The sequence below is a fragment of the Lissotriton vulgaris genome, chromosome 9, assembly GCF_964263255.1.
Source record: "Lissotriton vulgaris chromosome 9, aLisVul1.2, whole genome shotgun sequence".
Taxonomy (NCBI): domain Eukaryota; kingdom Metazoa; phylum Chordata; class Amphibia; order Caudata; family Salamandridae; genus Lissotriton; species Lissotriton vulgaris.
Window position 1 is genome coordinate 651,139,198 of NC_141697.1, and position 26,832 is coordinate 651,166,029.

Below are 26,832 nucleotides of genomic sequence, written 5' to 3' on the forward strand. Positions count from 1 at the left end.
TGAATGCCGTTTTGCGTGTCCTCAATAGCAAGTCGCTATGATTCGCTATTAGGGCCACGCAAAACGGCCCGTACATGAATCAGGCTGTAAGTCCTTAAAATACTAGTAAACTGATTCAAGTGCATGAATGCTTAGAGTATTAGAATTATTTATTCTCTAAGTATAGGGTCGTTTAGTTGTCGAAATTCTTTCATTTTATGACAACTATATGAGATTAATCATGCATATATCAACTGTTTTTTGACATATCATTTGTTGTGTGTAAATGTATTGAATATGTATTTGTAGTTATATGTACGATAAGACACAATTTATTTGTTTTTGCACTGTTTTTGTACCATTGTGGCATTCTGTTTAGTAGATGATGTGTTCTTTTTGTGATTAAAATCATGAATCCAAAAAAAAACATGAAATAAAAGGCAAAATTCATTGACAAGATAAACGTATTCATTTTTGTTTATCTTACTTAATATTAGTAATATGTTTGAAACGATTTGAGGCTTAGGTCATTTTTCTATTTTTCGACATTAAGGCCCTACCTACCCTCTCTTAGGGCCATACCCCTCCTTTTTCAAAACAAAAGGGAATGAGGCCTAGGCCTTTTTCTTTCTCTTGTGTACCTACAGCTATGGTATTTTTGTTACCGAGACGCCTATTCCGACGACGGGTAATGATACAAAAGCATCGGAATCTATGAAAGTTCCAATACTGGGGCAAGGAATTGTTACCTGGTGGAATTTTTTTTAAAAAGTCATGCTTCATCACATACGACCCACACCTCTTGAAGAAAGAAAAAAAAAAAGTCAAGATTGTGTGAAGTGTGCTTTTGCGGGTGTCTTCACATGGTGACTACAATAAAGCTGAGTCTTACCGAGTTTTGTTTTCTCTTCAAGTTTCGGACTCTTTGGCGACCTTTGACCTGATAATGGTGACGGAGCACCCCTAGGCACCGAATCATATCCCAGGTCAATCAGCAGGTCCTCGCTCAGCAGACTGGTCCCTGCTGTCGTTGCAAGCTGTGCCGCCTCCTGTTCGCCAGGGTCCGGGTCACTCAAGTCAATGAGGATTTCGGGCGGCTCGCTTGTGACGCGGGTTGGAGTTAGTTCAACAGTAACGTGAGGAGAAGCAGCGGGTGCAGCACCGGCGAGGCAGGCCTCGCCCAGCTGCGTGGGAGAGGCGCCCTCTGCGCGCTCCTCCCAGGGCGCATCCACTGGCTGCAGCTCCCGCCCTAGACCCAAGGAGGACAACAGGGCTGCTCCGCGCAGGAGTGCGCGGTGGATAAGCTTTGGTGTTGTGCGGCTGGCATGAGGAGATGCGCGTGCCGTCGGCGTCGACTGTCCGTGGGGCTCGTTCCTCCTAGTCTCCTCTGCGGAAGGCTGAGGTCCACCTTCCTTCCCTGTGCTTAGTGACGACGACGGAGAAATACTTTTTGTGGTATCCCCTAGAAAAGTAGACAAAGGAGAGAGTGAAAAACACAATCTGAGATAAGCAATGGAAAGAGCTATTCAGTTACTCATCGTTATCACAAATTTGGAGATCCACCAAAAAAATTAAACAGTAAAGTTGGGAGGAGCGTTAGTTTCATGTACAAGTCATAGGCGGCGTATAACGCATTCTAATAAACAAGGTACAATCTGTAGTTATCCAGCTGTGCAAAAGTTCCCGGAGCTTAGATTACCCCACTCGTTTCGGCTTTTGGCGATGAAGCAATGTGTACATTAGAAAGATTTACAGGATAAATGAATTTTAATGCACAGAGAATTCCAAGTGTTAGAAAGAACAAGTTACTTACCTTCGGTAACGCTTTTTCTGGTAGATACAGTATCTGCCTGTGGATTCCTCACCTTGTGAATATCCCCTTGCGTCAGCAACATTCGGAAATTCTTTCGTAGCTTCGCGCCGACGTGGGCGACGTCATAGAGGCACGGCATCGCGCGCGACTCCGCTGACGTCACAGACACCATATTAGGCCCACGCCGGCGTGATGACATCAGTTCCACCCTTTTTTCCGTGCATTCGAGGCACACGGATGGACCGATGACAGTAGATATATATACAGAATACACAGTACACAAATGTCAAGATAAAACACACGCATAGTGTGAAGCCAATGCAGGAAAACATTCAAAATAAAACATTTCCTTTGAAAATATTATACATTACATTACAATACAAATACTCTGGTATAGAAGAGTGGACAACGGGGAGGCGGGTGGGTCAGTGAGGAATCCACAGGCAGATACTGTATCTACCAGAAAAAGCGTTACCGAAGGTAAGTAACTTGTTCTTCTGATAGATACATCTGTCAGTGGATTCCTCACCTTGTGAATAGATTCCCACAGCAGTCCCCACTCCCAGAGGAGGGTGTCCACTCCGCTATACCAAGAAATCTTGGAGGACAGAACGCGCAAAGCGGCCGTCCCCCCTCACTTCGGAATCCAAGCAGTAATGCTTCACGAAAGTGTGGATTGAGGCCCAAGTCGCGGCTCTGCAAATGTCCTCTACAGGCACACCTCTAGCCAAAGCAGATGTTGCAGACTTAGCTCTAGTGGAATGAGCCCTTATACCCTCTGGAGGTTCCTTACCCGCCAGGGAGTAGCAGATCTTGATGCATAAAATTATCTATCTTGATAGCGTGCGCTTGTGCACAGCCTTCCCCTTCCTGCAGCCAGCAAATCCAACAAACAGCTGGTCATCTGACCTGAATTCACTCGTCCTGTCCAGGTAAAAGCTCACCGCCCTCTTAGGGTCCAGGCGGTGAAGTCTTTTCTCCTCCTTGGAAGGGTGAGGGGGAGGATAAAAAGGTAGGGAGGGTAACAGACTGCCCCAGGTGGAAAGGAGTTACTACCTTTGGCAGAAAAGCAGCCCTGGTCCTGAGAACCATTTGATCAGCATGAATGGATAAAAACGGGGGCTTTGAACTAAGAGCTTGAAGCTCACTTACCCTCCTTGCCGAGGGAATTGCTATCAGAAAAACAGTCTTGAAAGACAAAAGCCTCAAGGGACACCTGTGTAATGGCTCGAAAGGCGAACCCATCAGGAAAGTAAGTACAAGGTTCAAGTCCCACTGAGGCACAATAAAAGGAGTTGGTGGAAATGTATTGGTAAGGCCCTTGATGAACCGCAAAACGATAGGTGACTTAAACAAAGAGGGCTGGTCCGGCAAACAAAGGAAAGCTGATAAGGCCGACAAATAACCCTTAATAGTTGCCACCGCAAAACCCTGCTGGGCCAAAGAGAGAGCAAATTGAAGAATATTGGACAAACGAGCCCTTAAAGGGTCAATGGACTTCTCCGCACACCAAGCAACAAACTTAGACCATCTATAGGAATAAATGGACTTAGTGGAGTCACGCCTGGCTGACAAAATGACATCCACCACATCGTGTGGGAGAGAAAAGGAACTCAGGTTGCCCCATTCAATCGCCAGGCATGAAGGTGTAAGATCTGGAGATGGGGGTGTAGAACCTGCCCCTCCATCTGGAAGAGGAGATCTGCCCTGTGAGGGAGACAGAGCGGCAAGCACGAGGAGAGGTGGAGAAGATCTGTGTACCACACCCTTCTTGGCCAATCCGGGGGGATCAATATAACTTGGGCCCGGTCTTGGCGAACCTTCCTCAGAACCCGAGGAATCAAGGGTACGGGGGAAACGCGTAAAGGAGCAGTGAGTTCCAACTCAACTGAAAAGCGTCCCCCAAGGCTCCCTGCATCGGAAACTGGAGGCTGCAGAATGACGGGCAGTGAGCATTCTCGTGAGTGGCGAAAAGATCCACCAGAGGAGCTCCCCAACTCCGAAAGACCTGTCGAACTACCTCTGGATGGAGCCTCCACTCGTGGTCGGCGGAGAACTGCCGACAGAGTGTCTGCACAAACGTTCAGAACCCCGGCCAGATGATTTGCCATCAGACAAATCTGCTTTTCCTGAACCCAGGACCAGAGACGCAGCGCCTCTCTGCAGAGACACTGCGACCCCACTCCTCCCTGCTTGTTGACATACCATATCGCGGTTGTGTTGTCCGTCAGGACTTGAACTGACTGACTGACCGTGAAGGGGAGGGAGGAAGGCCTTGAGTGCCAAACGTATCGCCCGCAACTCTAGAAGGTTGATGTGAAGCAACCTTTCCTCTGGAGACCAAAGACCTTTTATCTCCAGATCCCCCAGATGAGCACCCCACCCTAGAGTGGATGCATCCGTTATCACTGTGGCCACAGATGGAGGTAGATGAAAAGGCTTTCCTTGTGACAGATTGCCTTCCACACTCCACCAAGTCAGATCCGCTGCAGTTTCTCTGGAGATCCTTACTGACTCCCTGAGATCTCCGTTGTGTTGATACCACTGCCTGCGGAGGCACCACTGGAGTGCCCTCATGTGCCAGCGTGCACGGTTGACCAGCAGAATGCAAAAAGCCATCAGACCGAGCAAGTGAAGGACCTTCAGGACTGGAACGACCGCTCCATTGAAAAACAAAGGAATCATTTCCTGTATGTCGTGAATCCTTTGAGGAGGAGGGAATGCACGGCATACAGTAGTGTCCAGTACCGCACCTTTGAACAGGTTGCGCTGGGAGGGCACCAGGTGAGATTTGGGTACATTTATCGAAAAACCCAACCTGTGCAACAACTGAGTTGTCTCCTGCAGGTGATGGAGCACCTTCTCCGGCGACTATGCTTTGATCAGCCAGTCGTCCAGATACGGGAATACAGGTATCCCCGGCCTTCTGAGATGCGCTGCCACCACTGCCCTCACCTTGGTGAAGACTCGAGGCGCAGTAGTAAGGCCAAACGGAAGGACACCAAATTGGTAGTGTTGCGACCCAACCGTGAAACAGAGATACTTTCTGTGCGACTTCAAGATGGGAATATGAAAATACGCATCCTGTAAGTCGATCAACACCATCCAGTTTTCTTCCATCAGCGCCTGAAGAACCTGAGCAAGGGTGAGCATCTTGAACTTCTCCTGCTTCAGATACAAGTTCAAGATCCTGAGATCCAGGATTGGCCGAAGCCTGCCATCCTTCTTGGGGATCAGAAAATACCAGGAGTAGCATCCCTGACCCCTTTCCTGCTCCGGAACCACCTCTATCGCACCTTTTCTGAACAGCACCAGGACTTCCTCCTGCAGGAGAAGCAGGTGGTCCTCCGAACAATAACCCTGGCAAGGAGGGTTATTTGGGGGAAACTCCCGAAAGGGAAGAGCATACCCATTCTCCACGAGATTGAGAACCCAAAGATCCGATGTAATCAATTCCCAATCTCGTAAGAAATGGGTAAGCCGGCCCCCTACTGGGCTCGCATGATCCGGAATGGTGGATCTAAGGCTGCTTTGCTGCGTTGGCAGGGTGCTGGGAAGGGGAAGAGGAAGAAGAAGAGGAGGCGACTTGACGACCTCTTGGACGTGCTCTCTGTATGCCCCTGTACGCCTTGTACAGTGTGTTTTGCTGCTGCTGGGGCTGTTGCTGAGTTGACTTGTAGGAACGAAAAGAAGATCTGCCAAACCCTCTAAAGCTTTTTCCAAAAGTGCCCCTGGTCTGAAGGCCTAACGACTTAGCCGTCGCCCTGCTGTCTTTAAAACGTTCTAAAGCAGCATTTGCCTTTTTGCCAAACAAACCAGGTCTGTCAAATGGTAGATCCATTAATGCAGACTAGACATCTGTAGAAAACTCAGACGATTTCAGCCATGCAGCTCTCCTCGTAGCCACCGAAGAGCCCATGACCCTCGCCACAGAATCCACTGTGTCCAAACGACTCTGGATCACCTGCCTTGCTGCAGCCTGAGTGTCCGAGATTACCTCTTGGAAGTCTTTTCTATCATCCTCCGGTATCTTTGGCACCAATTGTTTTACAGTATCCATAAGGGCGTGGATATAACGCCCCATCAGGCAGGTCGCATTTGTGGACTTAAACGCCATGCTGGCGGAGGAGAAAACCTTTTTAGCAGCCTGATCCTGTTTTCCCGACTCTTTTTCTGCAGGAACCTGTGGAAAATCTCCCGTTGACCTCTTGGAACAGGCAGCCTGCACCACCAAACTCTCAGGCAGATGGTGAGTTGACAAAAATTCTGGGTCATCAGGAGCAACCCTATATCTCCTGGCAACAGCCCTAGATACTGCAGGAGCTGACAAAGGTTTCTTCCAAACATCTAAAATTGGCTCTGCCAGGGCATCATTAAACGGCAGTATCGGTTCAACCACTGAAGATGGTGAGTGAAGGACCTCTGTGAGAAGGTTCAACTTAAACTCAGCAGTAGGCAGAGTAATGTTCAATAAGTTTGCCGCCTTCCTTATCACAGTACAAGGTGACTACAAGGAATTCTGTTTTTGAATCCGACTCAATTATTTTTTCAATTTTGTGGTTCACGCATTAGAACCCAACGTATCCTTAGGATAACTCATCAAAATAGTTGAATGTTTTTTTAACAGAACACTACATTCATTGTTAAAAAGTAAAGAGCACACAGCAGTGGAAGGTTATGTTTAAAAAATTGTTTACATTGGTATAAATCACAAAATGAATTAATGGGGATAGAGGTTGAGCAAAACTATACATTAACCATCATGAATAGCAACATATACATATTTGATTGACAATTCATAACAGTAAGATCAACTCCATTGAGTAAATGAGGAAACCAAAGTCAAAAATGTATCCTGGTGTCCTGTAGTAAAAAATAGCTGAGGAGATGATGCTTATGTCGACGTTTCGGTCTTATGGGCTGTCATCAACAAGACCATCATCAGGACTAGACTTTTCAAATGTAACCCCTTGGATCAACACAGAATATATAGTGGATCTTCTGATTTATACGGTATTTCAACTTGGGGTTATTCTGGATGTAATCTGAATTCAATATCTTGTACAGTCAACGCTTGTACCTTCAAAGTGGACCCTTATCCGGCTAGTTCAAAACGGAACAAGAGACCTGGATCAGTTGTAGTATGTCAAAAAACCTTTGAGTGATCAGCAGTCCTAAATCTTAGTCAATCTTAATGCCAGGCGTAATCAGATAACCAGACATGAATTCAGAAGTAGCTAGCAGAGGTTCAAAAATCACAATTAGAATCGAGAGTCGTGCAACAACGTTTGAAAAGTCTAGTCCTGATGATGGTCCTCTATCCTCATTAATTCATTTTGTGATTTATACCAATATAAACAATTTTTTAAACATAACCTTCCACTGCTGTGTGCTCTTTACTTTTTAACAACGAATGTAGTGTTCAGTTAAAAAAACCATTCAACTATTTTGATGAGTTATCCTAAGGATACGCTAGGTTCTAATGCGTGAACCAAAAAATAGAAAAAATAATTGAGTCAGATTCAAAAACAGAATCCCTTGTAGTCACCTTGTATTCTGATCACTTACTGCCCAAGCCTACAAGGGTTTATTGGGTTTCCACGTTTGTATAGAGAGCCTTCCTTATCACGACATGGTAACGAGCCACATCTTTAGAGGGCGCATCCGGCACTGAAGCTAAATCCCACTCAGGGGACAGTTCAAGGCCACTAGCCACAGTCCGGTCATCAAATGGGTCCTCAGACTCCTGCAGCTCACCCTCCTCCATATTTTCTTCACAAAACCTCTCTTCCTCCATAAGCCTCTGGGCTTCACGCCTCGACCTGTGCTTCAAATACGATGCCGACGGATCCATTGTCGACTCCGTCGGAGCTGATTACGGCGCCGATACGGACGTCGGACAAGGCTGTTTCACATGAGGTCGATCAGGGTTCGGCATCGGAGTTGACGGATTCGGCGTCGATGGATTCAACGTCAACGGCTTCGGCATCGATAACTTCGGAGTTGAAGGCTTCGCCGGCGTCGGAAAATGCCAATGCGGCGCTGGAGCCGGCATAAAGGGCATAAAAGGCGCAGGAGCATAGGTCTGGGGAACACCCAAACTAAACGCCATCTGACACGTGGGATCAGTAGGAGCCCCAGTGGGGTACATAGCCCTTGAATATATACCAAACATTGCATTCAGGAACTGCGTCGGATCCTGACCTGGAGCCGGGAAGGCTGGGTATGAACCCCCGGGCTGTACTTGAGGGCGCGGAGTCAATACGACGTCGACCTCCTCTTCGGGCTGGTGCACCGGAGTCGACGGACACTCGGGCAACGGAGCCTCTCCCTCACCAACCACCTCCTCCTCACCTTCATCCTCCCGACCTGAAGGATGGGACAGAACCGGAGATGGATTCGCTATCTGCCTCGGTGAACCTGGCGAATTCGCATGCGACACTTCACCCTCGGCGTCCTGCTCCTCCGAAGCCGAAGACACCACGACCTTCTCAACCAGCTTCACCTGTGACTTCGGCTTTGAACCCCAGTCCGTCCTCGAGTAATGTCGGGACTCATGGGTTCTCTTCTTATGTTTCTTCTTAGAAGATCTCGAAGCATGGGCCGAGGTCGAGTCCGAGCGCGACCTCGAACGAGACCTTGACCTCGAACGCCGAGTTCGCGACCTCAAACTTTTCTTCTCTTTTCTGCCTTTAAGTTTCGCCACGAGAGGCTTGGTTTCTCTCTCCGGCAGGGCCTTTGGTGTCATCTTACAAGACTGGCAGTCTTCGACGTCATGGTTGGAGCTTAGACACCATACGCAGCATTCATGTGCATCCGTAATGGACATGGTTTTTCCACATTCCCCACAAGCTTTAAAGCCAGTCTTCTTCGAAGACTTGTCGAGAGAGAAGACAATGAAGCACAATTATCACAGAGTAACAAAGTTAGAGCAATTGCTACGGACAATCCCTAGAAAACTGTTAGCGTCGACAACACGGGAAAAAGGGAACTGATGTCATCACGCCGGTGTGGGCCTAATATGGTGTCTGTGACGTCAGCGGAGTCGCGCGCGATGCTGTGCCTCTATGACGTCGCCCACGTCGGCACGAAGCTACGAAAGAATTTCCGAATGTTGCTGACGCAAGGGGATATTTCCAAGGTGAGAAATCCACTGGCAGATGTATCTTTCAGAATGTACAGTTCTTGATCTGTTTGTTAGTATGAGTAAGTAAGTGAACGTGGTATGTTCTTATGAACAAAAATAACACTATTTAAAGAAAAATTAGAAAAATCATTTTTTCATGAGCCTACAAAATGGGAAAGCAGCGGCAGAAAGGTTTGGAGTCCCATAGGGTGAAGCCTTTTGTGGTATCTTTGGGCCCTAGGCCCAAATGCTGCGTAATGACAGCACTAACACGCAGTAGTTATGTACTGGACAGGCCCAGGGCAAGTGCGCCCGGCCCCTTTTTTTTTTTAGCAGGGTCACCTGACCGGTGACGCCTGTGAATGGGTGGGTGTACAGTGTGTGTGTAATACAAAGTGGAACACTAGAACATGTCCGGCAGGACACTACATCCCTCCCAAACTTTTGCTTTCCAGTTTCCGATAGAAGAGCAACTTCAGACTTGCCTCTCTTGCCTGGACTCCCCTCTCACAGGAGTTTCCGGGACAGCCTTCCTGCCGGGCTGCTTTGGGATCGTGTGGGCTGTGAGGGCTTACTGTAGGCCACGTGAAGGTGTTGCTGAGGAACTGCCAACAAGACCACAGCCAAATCGCTCATGTAGCCGCAGAGTGGTGTCTCGGTCGGTGTGCTCTCGCCGTCCGGACTCCGGTTCTATGCCTTCCTCAGATGGTCTTTGGGAAACCAGTCTCCATGTCCGACCTCCATGCTTCCAACTGCCTCACAGGAACTTCGTTGAGGCCCTTGCCCCAGGATTGCCACGTGATCATGTGGTCTGTGCGGGCATTTTGTAGACCGCGCTGAGGGGTCGCTGTAGAACTCCCAACAGAGCCAGGGCCAAGCCTCGTGTAACCCCAAGGGTGGATGGTCCAATGGTCTGGTATGCTCTTCTTTGGCAGGCTTCAGATTTATGGCGGAACACAGGAGATTCCTGGGTGGCTAGCCTCATTGAACTCCTGATGTCTCGAGTGTTTAGATCCACTCTGGTTGCTCCACAGATGTTCTTGGTGATGATGCACCTGTAGGACGGATACAATAAATTTCTTTCGGTTTGGCAACAGGCAGCGATCACTTGCTTTCGGTGACCTTGTGGAGTGAGGAGGACTGGAGGGATTTTGTGCCCACTTACGGGTGTCTTCTGGCAGGTGCATTTGCCAGATGTGGTGCCATCGATGCCAAGCAGCCGGTGACAGGAGAGTAGACAGTAGCACTGTGAAGCGTGGGGCCTGGACACAGATCGCGCTCGCTATCGGCTTACGGTTGGTCCTCCCGTGAAGCTGTCTCCAGTGACGCCTCTGCACCCAGGTGGCTGGCTTGTGCTGATGAACACCTTCTCCAGTGCTGGCACGAGTCCTCTGTCCTGTCGCTCTTCTCCTTTTCCTTCTTGTGCGCCTGTGGTGGTGGTGTGCCCCGTGGCATTGTGCCACTTTCCTTTCCTCCTTTGCGGAGTGGTGTAAAGCCACGCTCTTCCGACCAGGTTCCTCACGTGGATGTGGCGTCACCCCACAGGTCTCATGTCTGCACTACATGGACATCTCGCTGGTCGTGTCCAGTTCTTAGGACAGTCTTTACTGTACTGCTGACCTGTTGCAGGCCTGTCCTTTTGGTAGGATGTGCTCCTTCTCCTTGAAGACCACTTGCAGGTCCCTTCCTCTCCTCAGGGGTTTTGTGCGGTGCTCCTCTTCACTCGAGAGTGTCATGCTTGCACCTCGAGGCTGCGCCGTCGTGGCACTTGATCTTGCCTCTATACGGGCGTGCTTATCGGGTCAATCACTCCGAGTGACGTGCTCCTCGCTTGCTGTGCGAATATGGCATCCAGCCATGTGTTGCCTGTCGTTGGAGCATATGTTGCGGTGGCAGCTTGCCACGTGGAGTGTGCGACTCTTCTCTTGCCTTTCTTGGGTCACTGGCAACTCCGTATTGAGGCAGTGTGAGGGAGGACACTCAGCTGTCTTCGCAATTGCTTCTTTTCTGTGGAGATGTCTCTATCTCCCTTGCACCTGCCCATGCGGTCAGGTTAGCTGGTGCAGCCTTCTGCACACCTCTGACCTTGTGCACTCTGTCCTCTTCTTGGGTGCCCTCTATTGGCACCTTGCGCGCCCGTTACCCTCTCATACAGTGGTGGTTGTTCACCACTAGTGGGCATGCACCATTATCTTCTCTAGGTGCGGAGGTCCAAGATAGCCACTGGGCTGGAGGGAGCGTAGCGCCCAGTGCTCCTTTTTGGTTTGAGTGCGCTTGCTGGCTGGGCTTGCTGCCTTTTGGCTTCGCTGCTTGGAGCTTGTCTGGCTTTGGTTCCATTACTCTGGCTGGAATTCTCTGGGCTAGGCAGGGGGTCTCTCTCCGTGGGGGGTGTATCAGTCCCTCCCCTCCGGAACGAAAGGTGGTCCCCAGGGGCGTTTGGCACTCTTTGGACAGTCTTTCACAGTAGATTTCCCATGGCTGCATGTGGCTTCGCGGCCTAGACTTTTTCTGTACACCTGGCCGCTCTCTTGGCAAGGGCACTGTGCAGGGGTTAGCAGCCTCTTCCTTTGGAGCTGTGGCCTTTGTCTGGGGTGTGGAGTGGCTACTCGGTTGTGCTGGAGCTACGTCACGTGGTGCAGAATGTGTGGTTACAGCTCACTTATTTAGCTATGTCTTTTCACCTTTACTGCTCAATAATGGCAGCTGACTTTGTCCTGCCTCATGGGGGGGGGTGGGGGGGGGCACTTGTACATGCAGAAGTGTTTTTTCTTTGAGTGTAGTACAGCTCACCATCACTAGGTGGCACTGCAAGTCATTTCTGAGTGGCCGGCAGCTTTAATGTTGCGGTTCATCTTAATGCTGGAATGCGGCTTGCAGGGGTGATCCCAGCTGTTATTGCAGGTATGCTAGCGCCTGGGCGGTTTTACTTTCATGAGTCTGTGAACCCCATTGGGTCGCTTAGCACTGTAGGCTCGTGGATGTGGTTTATAATAATGACAGCTAGGTGGTGCAGTCTTCAATGCAGAAGGCCGCAGCAGCTTTCATGACACTGCGGGCTTCACGGTGAACTGAAGATGGAGGCGCAGTAGTCGACACGACGCAGGAGCTGTGTTTCGTTTCGGGCTCCTGCATTTGACAGCATCTCTCGGCTAGCTGCACTGCCTTGAGAGGTCCCTCCTCCACGATGCAGTTGCAGCCAGCCACTCGAGGCGTGCAATGCCGGTCAGGCCTACCCCAATCAGGTGTCTCTGATCACAACCTCCAGCGCTTCAGTCTCTCATCGGGGCACGAGGGGGTGGCCACTCTACCCGCCACAAGCAGTGAGAACAAGGTGAGATTGGCTCTTAAAGCGGCAGCTTGCCATGTATGTCTATGTGTGATTAATCAGGGCTGCCTTGCATTGCATACAGTGCATACGGTGCACACAAGCGGCTGCCCGGCGGCATAATGGCTGCTGTTTCTTTGTCACGGCAGACTCTAGGAATGTAAGTTGTGCGTGGCTGGGGATGCTTGGACGGAAGGCGCTTAACTGTCAGCAGGGCAGCTTTCGTGGTGTTGCAAACCCTTGCAGGCAGGGAATGCCCAGTTACTTACCGGTAATACACATTACTCCGAGTCCTGGTCTCCCCGTCCCATTCCTGACAAGTGAGCAGCTAGTCTGCTCTACAGACACCCCTACCTAGCTGAGCTGTTTGCACTTCCCCCTATGATTACGTCACCATCACGTGACTATAAAGGGGGAAGTGCATCTAATCAACACCCTGAAAATACCAAAGAAAACCAGAACGAAAAAACAGACAATCACCCAAATAAAAACCCAAACCAGGGAGGGAGGGAAGGGCTCAGGAATGGGACGGGCAGACCAGGACTCGGAGTAATGTGTATTACCGGTAAGTAGCCAGGCATTACCTCCTCGTCCTGTCTCCCCGTCCCATTCCTGACAAGTGAGCCCATACCCAAGCACACGGTGATTATGAGAAAAAAACAGACCAGAAAGTATGAGAAAAAACAGGTCCATTTTAATCATCAGAAAACAGTACAAACTATAATTCATGTACAGAAGACAGGACACAAGCCCCAAAGGCAGCAGAGGCCGCCATCCCCAACTGAAGACGGTAATGTGCAACAAAAGTATGGGGAGAAGCCCACGTGGCAGCATTGCAAATGTCCTTCAACGAGGCACCCTTGAACATGGCCCAGGAGGACAACATGCTCCTAGTCGACCTACCCTGAATAGAAGAAGGCAGAGGACAGCGGGCAGAATCGTAAGCAGAAACCACAGCACCCCTGACCCACCGAGACAAAGTGGACAAGGAAGGACGAAGCCCCAGCCCCGAGAGGCCATAGGTGACGAACAGGGAATCAACCTTCCTGAAGCCAGCCGTACGCTCCAAGTAGATGCGGAGAGCCCGCAGCACATCCAAAGAATGGAGGGGCACCTCCTCAGGAGAGGCAGGAGCCGCAAAAAACACCAGGAGAACAATATCCTCCTGACAGTGAAAGGAAGACACCACCTTAGGAAGAAAGAACTGACTCGGACGGAGAATGACCTTATCCTCGCAAAAGCGCAAGAAGGGAGGGGAAGCCATCAGCGCCCCAATCTCACTAACCCTCCGCCCAGAAGTAATGGCCACCAGGAAAATAACCTTAGCAGAAAGGAATTTCAGGACCATGGAATCCAAAGGCTCGAAAGGAGGACCCGTCAAAGCCCGGAGAACCAAGGGAAGATCCCAAGGAGGCACAGGAGAACGAGAGACAGGACGCTGAAGCAAGAAACTCCGTAGAAGGCGAGCCACCAACGGGGAAACAGAGGAAACGGAAGAACCCCGGAAAGCAAGAATGGCAGCCCACTGGGTCCGAAGGGTAGAAAACCGCAAGCCCCAAGACGAAACCATCCTGCAAGAAGTCCAAAACCTTCACGGCCTCACAGGAGGCAGAAGAGAGACCCCTCACAAGACACCAGGAGGAGAAATTCTTCCAGTGACGGGCATACGACTTCAAGGTGGAAGGACTTCTAGACAGCTGGAGACAAGGGGCAACCTCAAGCGAGCAACCCAGACCCAGCAAACGTAACCTTTCAAGTGCCAAACCCCCAGCCGGAGGCGACGCAGGGAGGCAACCCCGAGAAGAGGAGCCCGCAGTGGGGAGGGAGACAGGGGAAACCTCCAATGAGGACAAACCGAGAAGGCCAGCAGAAGGGGAAACCAAGACTGCCGAGACCATTCCGGAACCACCAGGAGAACCTCCGCCCGATCCCAACGAATCTTCCGGAGGACCCTCGGAATCAAGGCAAACGGAGGGAAGGCAAACAGCAGACCCCTCGACCAAGGAATCGAGAAAGCATCGGTAGCCCACGCCAATGGAGAGGGAACTCTGCTGCAAAACCGAGGAAGAAGGGCGGACTCCTCTGAGGCAAACAGATCCAGCCAAGGAAGGCGGAACCGGAGGACAATCAGGTCGAACAGATCCGGGGACAGACAAAGGGACACCGAGGAGGGGAACACCCTGCTCAAAGAATCCGCAGGCCCATTCTCCTTCCCCGAAAGATAGACCGCCGTCAGAGACAAGAGACTCGACTCGGCCCAAAGGCCGATCTTCCGGAACAGGAGAAACAGAGCATGACACATGCCCCCTTGGTGATTCACATAAGAACTAACCACCTGATTGTCCGTCTGCACAGAGACTGCCCGACCCCGAAGGAGAGGTGCGAACCAAAGAAGAGCCAACCAAACCGCTCTCAACTCCTTCCAGTTCGACGACTGGAGGGACTCGAAACTGGACCACCGACCCTGAGCCTTGGAGGCACCCAGAACAGCACCCCACCCCAAAGCACTGGCATCCGTGGACAACACGATCACAGACTGAGGAGGAAGGAGATCGAACCCCCGGGAAAGAGAGAGAGGGGACAACCACCACTGGAGATCCGCCCGAATCCCCGGAGTGACAGGGATTAGAGTCTCGTAGTCCAAGGAGGCAGGATCCCAGTGCGACAGGACATGATGCAAAAGGGGGTACAGATGGAGCCTGGACCAAGGAAGGAGATGCAGAGTGGAAGCCATCTCCCCCTGACTCCGCAACCAGAGACGGGCAGACACCCTGGATTGGGACAGAAGCCAGGAAAGATGACGAAACAAAGTCAACTGGCGCTCCTGCGAGAGAAAAACCTTGTCCAAGTCCATGTGGAAGAGAGCCCCCAGGAACTTCAGGGACGGGGAGGGCACCAGGGAGGACTTCCTGTGGTTGATAAGGAACCCAAAAGAACTGAGCAGTAGACACACCTGGTCCACATCCAACAGAGCCTGCGAATAAGAAGGAGAGACAATCAACCAGTCATCCAGATATGGAAAAACCAGAAGACCCCTGGAATGAAGGATACTCACCAGACGGGCCAAGAGCTTGGTGAACACTCTGGGCGCCGAGGAAAGGCCGAAAGGGAGTACCCGGAACTGATAGTGAAGGCTCCCCACAGCAAACCGGAGAAAACAGCGGTCTTCCGTATGGACAGGAACGTGCAGATAAGCATCCATGAGATCCAGGGATGCCAGGAAAGCCCTCTGGCAGGACCAGAGGCAAGATGGACTGGAGTGTCACCATCTTGAACGGACGGTGGACCACGAAGCGATTGACCCGCTTCAGATCCAGAACAGGACGAAGATCCGAAGTGTCCTTCTTCGAGACAAGAAAGAGGATAGAATAGCAACCCCTGCCCCTCTCCAGAGGGGGACCTCCACAATAGCCCTCTTTTCCAACAGGAGCCGCACACCTGTCAACAAAGCATCCCTGCGCAGAGGAAGACGCGGCAGGGGAGTCTGAACAAAACCCGGAGGAGGAGGAGAGGAAAACTCGATCCGGCAACCTTCCGAAACAGTCTGAACCGCCCAGGCATCCGGAACCGACAACCACTGGGCGCGGAAGGATTGGAGGCGACCACCAACCGGCAAGGGCAGACAGTCATTGAGAAAAGGAGGAAGCGGGGGTGGCAACACCGGCAGCGGCCCGGGGCTTGGCACTTCCAGGGGCCCCCCGGCCACGACCCCAGCCTCGAAAGGGCTGAGAAGCGCCACGAGCAGGAGGCCCAAAAGCGCGACGGTAACCAAATCCACGACGCCGAGAAGGAGGGCGGACCGGAGCCACCAATTTTCAGTTCTCAGCAGACTGCTTGACCATACCCTCCAGCTGAGGGCCGAACACCTTGGAACCTGCAAAGGGCCATTTAAGGAGGACCGACTTCTGTGAAGAGTCCGCCTTCCAGGAACGCATCCAAATATGACGGGCAGCGATGGAAGCACCAGAAGCAGCCGCCGCCGCCCCCAAATTGTCAAAGGAAATATCCGACAGGTACCGAACCTGTTGTTCCATCAAAGACAAAAGAGGCGTGGCATCCTCGCCGTCCTGCAGCAGAACCGACAGGGACTGGAAATCCTTAAGGAGTGACTGAACCTTATAGTTGGAATAGGCAGTTGCACGGATGGAAAAATTGAAAGCAGCATAAGAACGCTTCACAGCACCTTCAACATGCTTATCCACAGCGTACGCAGGAAGGGCGTCCTCAGAAACGACCAAACCCTGAGAAGAGAGGCCAGCCATCAGATTATCCACCTTCACAGCCTGAGGGAACTCAGTAGCAAAACCCTCCAGAGGGTAACGCCGAGACAGGAAACGAGGAAAAGCAGACTTGTCCACCTCCTGCCATTCGTGGGACAACACCTTGCGAAAAGCACCGTACAAAGGTAAAGAATCCGGAGCAGGCTGGACATATTGCGTGAAGAAGTCATCCTCCAAAACATCAGCGGCAGGAGGAGAGAACCCCAAATTGGACCTAACATGTGCGAACAGTTCAGTGAGCTCAGCACCCTGAACAAAACGTCCACGCACACCCTCATCCTCCTCAAGACCCAAGTCATCCTCAGGGTCAGCCTGTGGATCCACAGAAACACGAGGTCTCTTGGGAGGAGGACCAGCCGCATCCCTAGCCAGGAAAGCAGCAGCCACAGCCTCACTGACAAGGAGGCGCAGGGCATCCAGAGGGGTCGCAGAAGATGAAGCCTCAGCATCCATCCTAGAAGCACAAGTCCAAAAACCACACCAACAGGCAAAAACAAGGACAAAAAAACATCCAAGAAGGACCCCATATATACAGGACGAGGACCCGAACACCTGTGGCAGGAAAGCAATGGGCCGGCATAAAAAGCCCAATTAGCAGCCAACAGGCCCCCTAATGCACAAACCATTGGAGCGCCATAACACCAACTCCTTCAAAGCCCCTGCCCGCTAAAGCAGGGCGAAAAAGGACCAGAGGAAACCCAGGGACGGCCGCTGAAGCAGGCCAAACAAAGCCCGGTAAGTGAAATGACCAAAAACGGCCGCTAACGCGAGCCACGTGTACAAACAGTGCCCCAAAACAGAGACGGCCGCTAACGCAAGCCGCGTGCAAAGTAACAGCCCCAAACACAAGAGGCATCACGGGGGGATTGGCAGCGCGAGAAACAAGGCGGCCGCTCAAGCACGCCGCCGCATCCACACACACAACAGCAGGGAACTTACCCGGTATACCGGCAGCCCCCAACAGCACAGCCAGGAACGCGGTCTCAGGAACTCAGAAAAAAAAGAACAGGATGTTGATTAGATGCACTTCCCCCTTTATAATCACGTGATGGTGACGTAATCATAGGGGGAAGTGCAAACAGCTCAGCTAGGTAGGGGTTTCTGTAGAGCAGACTAGCTGCTCACTTGTCAGGAATGGGACAGGGAGACAGGACGAGGAGGTAATGTGAGTACATGCAGGCCTGCTGGGTTTTATACATTCTGCACTCGCTTTGTGTGGAGTGCTCTGCACCGATTCTGGTCACCTATCTCTGGCAGACTATAGGCGATCCAGAACGTAGTAAGCCCTGCCGTACCTTGTGGTGCGCGTTCTTCTTCTATGTCTGGACCAAAGCACTCATTTACGCGTCATTGGGCGGCTGGCTTTGTCTTGTCGCATCTTATTGGGAAGGCGCTCTGTTCCTCCTGTAACACACAATTGGCAGGCGGGGTAGCTTGCAGACACCTCTGCAGGTTGGGACATAGCCCTTTTTTGGCCCTTCCGCCGGAGGGTTCTGCAGTCTGCTCGCCTAGGGTGGACGTTGCAGGTCCTGAAACGGGTGTCCGCCTCTCGATGTACAGGATAGCGGCTCCTCAAAACATAGGTTGTGCTGCGACACGTTTCTTCCTTTCCACTGCACCCAGTAAATGCTCCGCTGGCAGCAGGGGGTGTCCTAGACTTGGGCTATACTCTCATCCTTGAAGACGTAAGAAGGAGTTGCCAGCACACGCACTGGTGCAGACCCGATCATCGCCATTGTGATGTCTTGGGCCCTAGGCCCACATGCTGCACAATGACCACACTAACATGCAGTAGTTATGTACTGGAACTGGCCTCGGGCACTTTTATTAGCAGGGTCACCTGACAGGTGACGCCTGTGAATGGGTGGGTGTAATACAAAGAGGAACACTAGAACGTGTCCAGAGGGACACTACACCTTGAAGGGTGACATCACGGATAGAGCTAAAAACTTCAAGCCATGGTCTGCAATACCTATGCATTATTTTTTTTAACTTATTAAACCGATATGGATCCATACACTATTAAAACCTTAACACACTGCTGCTGCACTTTGTAACCACTGTAAACAATAGCTATGACTATTAACCAATACTGCTCAATGGTACTTTATATACCAACCATGAAACAATGTGTATATCATGCTAAGATTCTAACCGGCTATCTCCAATCAGCACACTTGTCAGCGGAAGTGTTTAAATCACCGAGCCACTCTTCACAGTACCCACTTTGTGTAAAATAGTGTACAAATGGGCCCGTCGCAGAGGGCTGTGAGCGCAACCAGCAAATATCAGGTGGTAATATTAGTGAGATACCACAGATGGTTAATGCCCCTGCTGCGCAGATTTATAAGTGCATCACGCAGCCCTCAGGGTATAATAATGAGATGGATGTAAGTTAGGAGGTTAAGGCACTTACTGTAGAGCTCTATGTTTCCGTCAAACAAGCCTCACAGTGGACTAATGGTAAGGTAGCTCAAGTGCGTAATGCATCTGCTGTGGAGAGCAGTGCATTACCTACTCTCCACAGGTGTGTCTTGATGCACAGCACCACATGTATCCTGCAGGCCACAGGTTTGTGTACAAAAACAGCTCTCTCGGTTAAAATGTTTATTGCCAAAATCCTTGTGTAAGCTGCTGGTCATAAGTTCCAATACTGGTAAAACAGCTCCGTCGATTATGTTATCTACACCTACCAGGGACATTTTTACAGTTATTTTGTTTTTCCAAAGCTGATAAATTGGGTAGTAACAGAGAACGGTAATTTAGGGTAAAAAACAATTCAACTTGTACTGAGTGCTTTGTAATTTGTCATTAGTGATGTAATTACACAAACACACTTCTAACTGAAGTTAAAATGCGTACCTTCGTGAAATTATATTTGCTAAAAGCAGTTCCGGATGCCGCCAGCAGGTGGAAGAAGAACCAAAGGCATACATCTACCAAATCACTCACAGCGTCGCTAAGCTATGTTTACGTTATGAACAAGGCTTCTTCCGTCCCAAGTTATTTACAATGTTATTTACACACGGTGTCCCTGATACTGAGCGTCAGGGCTTTAAGTGCGCCGGGACTCACTGGGTCTGAGCACCGGTAGTTTTTTTTTAGAGGGGGCCTCGAAACGGGTCTCTATCGGGCTCGTTTTGTGCCCTGGCACAGACGGTCCGTTTTTTTTTCCGGACTGCAGTGACAGCAGGCACATCCATGCGCATGTGCTGGCACTGCTCTCTTCTCAATAGTGGAGAAGTTACGGCATGACCTCATGCCAGGTGAGCGTTGTAAGGGAAGGGGGAATCCTTTAAATAGAGTCATTTTCTCTCTGGATTTCCCTTCTCTTTTTGAAACTCAGGAGCAGCAACATTGTCATGGTGTCACCAGGGCTCTCAGTGGACGCTTTTTCAATATTATATACAACAAGCCATAGTAGCTGCTTATTTATCTAATGTAACTAACAACTATTGACAAAGCCAATAGTCCTGACTTGTAGGTATGATGTTACTTGTTGTAGTATATCTAGATGCAATGACAGAAACAGCAAAATACAAGTCGGGCAACACACTAAGCACAGGTTTTTCAGTTTAAGTGTGTTTTAAGCCACGCCCTTAATTACATTGGCCACGCCCCTTTCAGAGCCCCTCTCGTTTTTTCATCCCACTTAAAGCCCAGCTGAGCGTTAAGACGACTCCGTTATTCGCCCATAGCTACAGGAGAGAAAATAGCTTTACGGAATGGAGTCCTATGCTATGAGGCACTCGTTGGGCCTAAACTGTAGGGATATCTTTCATGAGTGACGAAAACACCTTATATAGAGGGTCGCTTCTGGTCGTTGTGCACCGGGGTGCATCATGATTTAGCTCGTAAGGTTAAGTACATGCTACAAAGCAATGTAGCATTTAGGTTAAAATCTTGGTAAATCAGTTAAATGGGATATGTATGGCCTCTAAATAGTTTCAGGTCATTTGCAGAACGTACTTCTAAATCCCTTCAGGTTATCAAACACCCAAACATTCATTCTTCTGAGGCCAGTAAAACAAGTAGCTCCGAGTTGGTGGCAATTAAAGGCTACAAGATATAGCTGGAATCCAACTGGGTGAAATCTCAGAGTTCATATGTCAGACAGTCTTCCAACAAGCCTGCTCTGTGTCGAGCCTGAAACTTCAGTTTTAAGGAGTTTCCAAAAATCTCTTTGCCATTAGATTCAGTTCTCAAGTGGTAAGGGCAGCAGGTGAAGCACATAAAAAAGTGGGTAACTGTGATCGGGAGTACTGCACGGATGGTTTTGCAAGTGGAGAGGCGGGGTCAGAGACATAACTAACAAAACAAGCACTAGCAAAGCCAATAGATCTCAGCGATGGGAAAGCTATTGGCGTTGTCAAGGTGAAAGCATCTTAGCCATGCTGAACCTGGACCAAAAACAGTCAATTAGATGCTTTATTCCAAAGGCTAGCTCGCTAAAATAGAAAAGCAAGCAAAGTTAATAATGTCTGAAATCCAGCGCTACAATTTTACTGAAAAAAGATGCAAAAACCAGCCCGCATACAACAAAAAGCTCAAAACAAGTACCACCACCAAATGAAGAAATAAACAGGACTATAATAACAAGCATTGGCATAGCCAATAGGTCTCATCTTTGGGACCTTATAAGTGTTTAGCCATGCAGCAGTTGATGTTGTTGCACCAAGGATATTGTGCTGCATAACTAAATACTTATAAGCTCCCAAAGGCGAGACCTATTGGCTATGCCAATGCTAGTTTTGGGTAGAGAGGACTGGTGAGACCAGGAAGACAGAAGCTAGTTTGCACGTACCCTAGACACAGTCTGCTAAATACAGATTGTGGGCTGTGCAGACCATAGCTAAGCCCAACATTGACTTCTCATTATTTCAGAATATCAAATTACTTGAAATTAGTACTTGACTATGTAGGAAGAAACACATGCCAACAAATATAACTCCCACTGTCTTTATTTTGCGTACATTTTAGTATTCATCCTTGCCAATATAATAGTGATATTGCTTACTATTGTTCTGCGTACGTTTTGTGTCTGATGCCAGCAGTTTCCACTCAGCGGTGTCCCTTCTGTGGCAAAAACATAAGATGCCGGCATATCATTGTGTCCTTTACAAGTACCAATGAAATAACATACCATGACCTCTCAGGGGTCACAGGGTTGATAAAAATGTGTATGCCAAAAGAGAGCTATTCAGACTCCTGCCTTAAAGCTGGGTTTTGTAAGCCCAGTGGCAACATTCAGGGTCTCAGAACTTGCAAACAAGCGTTCACATCAAGTGTTCGCACTTGACCAAAACTGTAGTCTCTTCCGACTTCATTGCTGCTATAAAGCCAAGGTACCCCCTTGATTATTGAAGGTCCAAGAGGAGGGGGGAAAAGTGAATACAAACTGAAACAACCTCTTGCCAGACCTATCTATTTTGATTGTTGGTCATAACTCTAGGTGAAGAAGGTGATAACATCTTGCTTTCACCGAAACGTACGTAGGCCAGCTACATACATCTGAGAATCCCATCTAAAGATCCATATCAAGGAAAGGATTTTTCAAAACCAAAATACGATGGACTGATGCTATTTTGAATGCATAAGATATACAGATCATTGTCTCAGATATGTTCTCTTGTGAATATTTTTTGCACAGTATGAGAGTTTGTGTGTTTGAGAGGAATGAATGGTGAGATAGGTTAGGAGGAAGATGGCGGCCGGCTAGAAGGTCCGGTCGGGAGCTCCATGGCCGTCCTCAAATTTACCCAGTAACTTAACCCTTACGATCATTACAGCCGCTGAGATGCAATAGCGGTTTATTATGTAATAACTAAACACTAAGAAAAAAGAAGTTTTACAAAGCTGGTGTACCTCCGCAGGAGCAGCAGGCCGCACCGATAGACTGGCAAGGCTCTGGTGGAGCGGGACTCCGGGGGATGCGGGACTTCGGTTTGCAGGAATTCAGGGGCTGTTGCACTAGCGGTACCGCTGTGGTGTTTCCTGGTCGTTGGGCGAGCAGCGTTGGGTGCACGGAGGGAGTGCCAGAGGGCCCACGGCAGAGTTGACTTCCTCTTCCAGGGGAAGAGCGGCAGCAGTAGCGGCTGCACAGAGCAAGGGACCCAGCAGACTCGGCAGAGGCGAGATTGTTTCCGGGGCAAACAAGGCAGCGCCATTAGACACAGAGACGCCGGCACCCGAGAGACGATCCCCTCTGCTAACTTCAATATTGGCCAGGCTCACCTAGTGGGGAAAAGGCAATTGGAGCCCTGTAAGGAGAAAGTCAGTACTACGAAGCTCCTGTATGGAGGGGGAGAAGAGGGGAGTGTAGAATCGAGGAGTCGGCTCCAAATACACCCTGCGGACAAGGAAAGGAGGTCTGTCTTCAGCTTCAGCAGCAACCTCATGAACAAGGTACGAGGGGAGAAAAAAGGTCAGGGGGGTATTGCTCTGGACTCGATTGTAGGGTGCAAGGGGGTTAACCAGGGGGTTTCATCGAGAACAGAAGGAGCAAAGGAGGGTGCAGAAGGTGTGGGAAGAGCAGAGTGTGCAGGAGGGGCTGAATCAGCGGTGCAGAGTTCACCAGTAGAGACAAGAGAAAAGGGGGAGAAAAGGGTCCCACAACCCGGACTAGAGCGTGAAGAAGGGATTGGGATAAGATCGAGCTATTGCCTTAGGAATAGGCAGTTCCCTAAACAAAGCTTCCTCCCCCCCAACAAAACAAGTGGTATTGCCTGTATTAACAAAAAGGAAGAGGAGAGGCTCCGCGAACCGTGATCGTCAGCCCAAGCCTAGATCTGATAAAGGAGGGACTCAACCAGACCTAAAAACAATATTACCCCCTCGCTGAGATCCTTCTTTAAAGTTCAGCAGCCGACACAAACTCCAAAAAGTAGTTCCCTCCTAAAAGCACCGCCCCAAACTGAAGAACAAAGAGACAACAGTCCGAGAATGAGTACAGAAATGAGCACCCACATAGGCTCACAAAGTGAAACACCAGAGGCACCACAAGATCAAATACTATCAGGCACAAACGAGCCCAGTACAAGTAGCCCAGACTGTTCCCCCCCAAACACCTTCCTAGAACAAACAGGAAAACTCATGGAAACTCTCATGGAGAAGGTACTAGGAGAGATGAGAGAAAAATGTACAGTGTCCGAGTCTAACCAAGCCAAGATTCAAGAAGTCTGTGAGACTCTAGATCAAAAACTGAATGCACTGGGCGATAGGGTGTCAGCAGTTGAGTCTGTAGTGGAGACCCTTAGCAAAAAAGTGGACACCAATCAAAAGGAGATCAGGAAACTAAGGGACTCTGACAGATTCATTAAAGAAAAACTAGAATCGCTAGAAAATCAAGCAAGGAAAAATAACCTGAGGATTTTAAACGTACCGGATAATCTGGAAGGGCCTGACATCAAGAAATTCACCATCTCATTACTTGAAGAATACTTCCTATGGACTAAAGAGACAAACCTGAGCGATGACGTACAGAGAATACACCGAGACCCTTTTGGGAAGAGCAAAGACAGAAAGACGCCAAAGAAAATTTTAATAAACTTCAAAACATACACACTAAAAGAAAGACTTTTAAGTGAAAGTTTAAAGAGCAGCTCCCTAAATAAAGACAACTGGTCTTTCAGGATCCGCTCTGACATGTCTAAAGCCACGCAGGATAGACAGTGGGAGATAGGACAACTTATGCAAGAACTAAAATCCCTAGGAGCCACGGTTCAGATGAAATTTCCCGCCGCATTGAGGATCATGTGGCGAAATAAAATGCACAACATTAGAGAACCCAGCGAAGTAAAGATCCTCTTAGAACAAATAAAGGAGCAGCTGCGGACCTCAACATTAAATTAAGATAGGGAGACTTGCAAAATAAGGCGAACCATGGAGCTCAAAAGGGCGAACAATACCGCCCAAAGAAAAGATAGGAGGCTTCCTCTGGGTGGGTACTAGTGAATGTCACAAAAAAACACAAAAACAATTTAAAAAAACACCACGGGTGGGGAGCAAAATAGGGACAAAAAAGAAAAAAACATCCTCATCAGCTAAAACAGAAGGAGTACACCGGGACGACAAAAACAAAATGGAATTTGAACTAAAGAACCCACTAAAGGTAATTTAAAAAAAACATGACGATAATATCGAAAGAATTCAAAATTCTCTCCTGGAACGTTAACGGACTCAGAACGCCAAGCAGGCGAAGAAGGATCCTCGAATACTTAAAAGAGATAGATAACGAAGTGATTATTCTCCAAGAGACACATCTCCTAAAGACTGAATGGGAACAAATTGTAAAAATCCTTAGTTGGGTAGATACCTACGTATGCACCAATCAAGACTGCAATGTCAAGGGCATCGCAGTACTTTTCAAAAAATCACTTAATGTAAAAGTCGAACATAAAGTAGTGGACAGTAAAGGCAGATGGGCCTTAGCCAAAGTAAAAATATATGATAACAGCCTCATTATAGCGGGTTATTACGGACCAAATACCGATGATCCTAATCCCCTCCAAAGATTATGCACAGAATTATTACCAACAACTGCTCCAATATTACTGGGAGGTGACTACAACATTATTCTGGATCCTAAATTGGATAGATCCCCTCCAGGTAGACAACCCAATCTACCAAAAAAGAGAGAATGGCTAGGTATTTACAAAAATGACCTAGACTTGATTGATACGTGGAAAGAGAAGGGTAACAAGGAGTGTCCTTTTACCTTACACAATAAAAAACTAGGCCACAAGTCCAGAATAGACTATTTTCTGATAAGTAAAAACCTGCATAATAATATATTAGCCATAGGCCATCTACCAGAGCATCTGTCTGACCACTCGGCAGTACTACTAACAATACAAACCTCAATAAATAAATCACAACCCAGATGGACAGTTGACCGCACGTTATTATTGGACCCTAAGATAAGGGAAGAACTGGGTATAACCTCAGCCAATTTTTTTGAAGATAATAGAGTAGGCACTTCAAACCAAATTACTTGGGACGCATATAAGGCAGTTATCAGAGGTAAACTCATCAGCTTGGGAGCCCACAGATCAAAAATCGTTAAACACGAGATTAAAGACATGGAGAAAAACATAAACTCAATTGATGTACAGATAACTGCTGAAAATGACAGAAAAAAGAGATACATTGGAGAAGAAAAGGAGAGAATTAAAAGAAAAATTGGCGGACTACCTAGAAAACAGAGTGAAGATGAAGTGGGAAGCTAGCAAACTCGCCAATCATGAGTATGGTGAGGGATGCGGAAAACTGTTGGCATGGAAAACTAAAACTGACCAAACCAGAAACAAAATAGCCAGCATACAACAGAGCAATCAAAACGGCACAACTTCCGAAGAAAGTGTCATTAAGCAGGAATTCGAAAATTTCTTCTCCAACTTATACAAGGAAGACTCCATCTCATCAGAAGAACAAATAGGAAAATACCTAGACCCCCTACTTCTACCTAAATTGTCGGAAGAAGAAGAAGAGGAGTTAAACTCAGAAATAACGATTGAAGAAGTGAAAGCCTCACTAAAAGCTTTGAAAAGAGGGAAAGCAGCCGGACCGGATGCCCTACCAAATGAACTTTACTCAGCTTTGATAGAAATCTTGGCCCCCCGATAACGAGGTTATTGAACACAATATATAAGGAAAAGGGTAATATCCTAGACTCTTGGAATGACGCAACTGTCAGCATCATTTTAAAGGCAGGGAAAAACCCCACAAACTGTGAGTCCTACAGACCCATCTCGCTGCTAAATTGCGACTACAAAATCTTTATGCAAATTGTAGCGAGGAGACTGGCCAGGGTAATGCCAAATTTGGTACACCCGGACCAAAAGGGATTCATAAAGGGAAGACAAATATGTGAGATCACGCACAAGCTCTTTGCTGCGATTGATGGAGCAACTTGCGAAAAAATCCCCCTGACTATAGTTACCTTCGATGCTGCTAAAGCGTTCGACCGGGTCGACTGGTCTTTTCTAAACAAAGTCATTACTAAATATAACCTTGGACAATGCTTTAGTCACCTGGTAGCTGAGACTTACAAAAAACCAAGAGCAAAGATCCTAATCAATGGGGGCCTCACCAATAACATCGAGATACAAAGAGGAACGAGGCAAGGGTGCCCATTGTCCCCATTGCTATTCAAGCTTTACATTGAACCTCTTGCAAGCACCATCAGAAACAATGGGTCAATAACCCCTTTTAAATATCATGAGTGGTCCAAAAAGGTGGCGCTATATGCGGACGATCTAATGATTTTTACAGATAATCTTCAAAGTTCCTCCCCAGCAATAATCAAGGC

At 48.7% G+C, this 26,832-nt stretch overlaps 1 protein-coding gene across 1 annotated transcript in view; it reads right to left on the reverse strand.

Annotated features, from left to right (window-relative positions):
* Positions 1–26,832, reverse strand: part of MAP3K11 (mitogen-activated protein kinase kinase kinase 11) — a 284,253-nt gene that overhangs the window by 12,689 nt on the left and 244,732 nt on the right. Inside the window, exon 9 of the mRNA XM_086938348.1 lies at positions 872–1,441. Coding sequence (XP_086794474.1) covers positions 872–1,441 — 570 coding nt within the window. The remainder of the gene's footprint in view (positions 1–871; positions 1,442–26,832) is intronic.